The sequence below is a fragment of the Chinchilla lanigera genome, unplaced genomic scaffold, assembly GCF_000276665.1.
Source record: "Chinchilla lanigera isolate Chin_1 unplaced genomic scaffold, ChiLan1.0 scaffold00008, whole genome shotgun sequence".
In the NCBI taxonomy this organism is placed as follows: Eukaryota; Metazoa; Chordata; class Mammalia; order Rodentia; family Chinchillidae; genus Chinchilla; species Chinchilla lanigera.
In genome coordinates this window covers 25969109-25969387 of record NW_004955409.1, presented here as the reverse complement: position 1 = coordinate 25969387, position 279 = coordinate 25969109, and the positions used below count along the sequence as shown (strand labels likewise).

Here is a 279-nt window from a genome sequence, read left to right as displayed (position 1 = left end):
GCGCGGCCGCTGTCGGGGTGACGTGACGCGGCAGGGTGGGACCGGGCTTGGCCGCCTGGGAGCCCTTCTTCCCGTCCGCCGGGTTGCGCCAGCGACAAGGCGGGCGAGGCGGAGGATGGAATTGGGTTTATCGGCCATTTCCCGGTATCGCCAGCAGCCCCGTGGCCGCGACGACGATGGAGCGGGAGCCGGCGGGCTGTGCGGAGGGAGCGGACGCGGCGCTGGTGTCAGGCGCCGCGGCGGCCGCGGCGTTCGGGGACTCGGCGCCGCAGGTAGGTG

At 74.9% G+C, this 279-nt stretch overlaps 1 protein-coding gene across 1 annotated transcript in view; it reads left to right on the top strand.

The window, feature by feature from the left end:
- The window catches only part of Fam177a1 (family with sequence similarity 177, member A1), a 22694-nt gene continuing 22415 nt past the window's right edge, over positions 1-279 (top strand). Inside the window, 2 exon segments of the mRNA XM_005376932.2 lie at positions 1-147; positions 149-272. Coding sequence (XP_005376989.1) covers positions 116-147; positions 149-272 — 156 coding nt within the window. The 5' untranslated portion in view covers positions 1-115.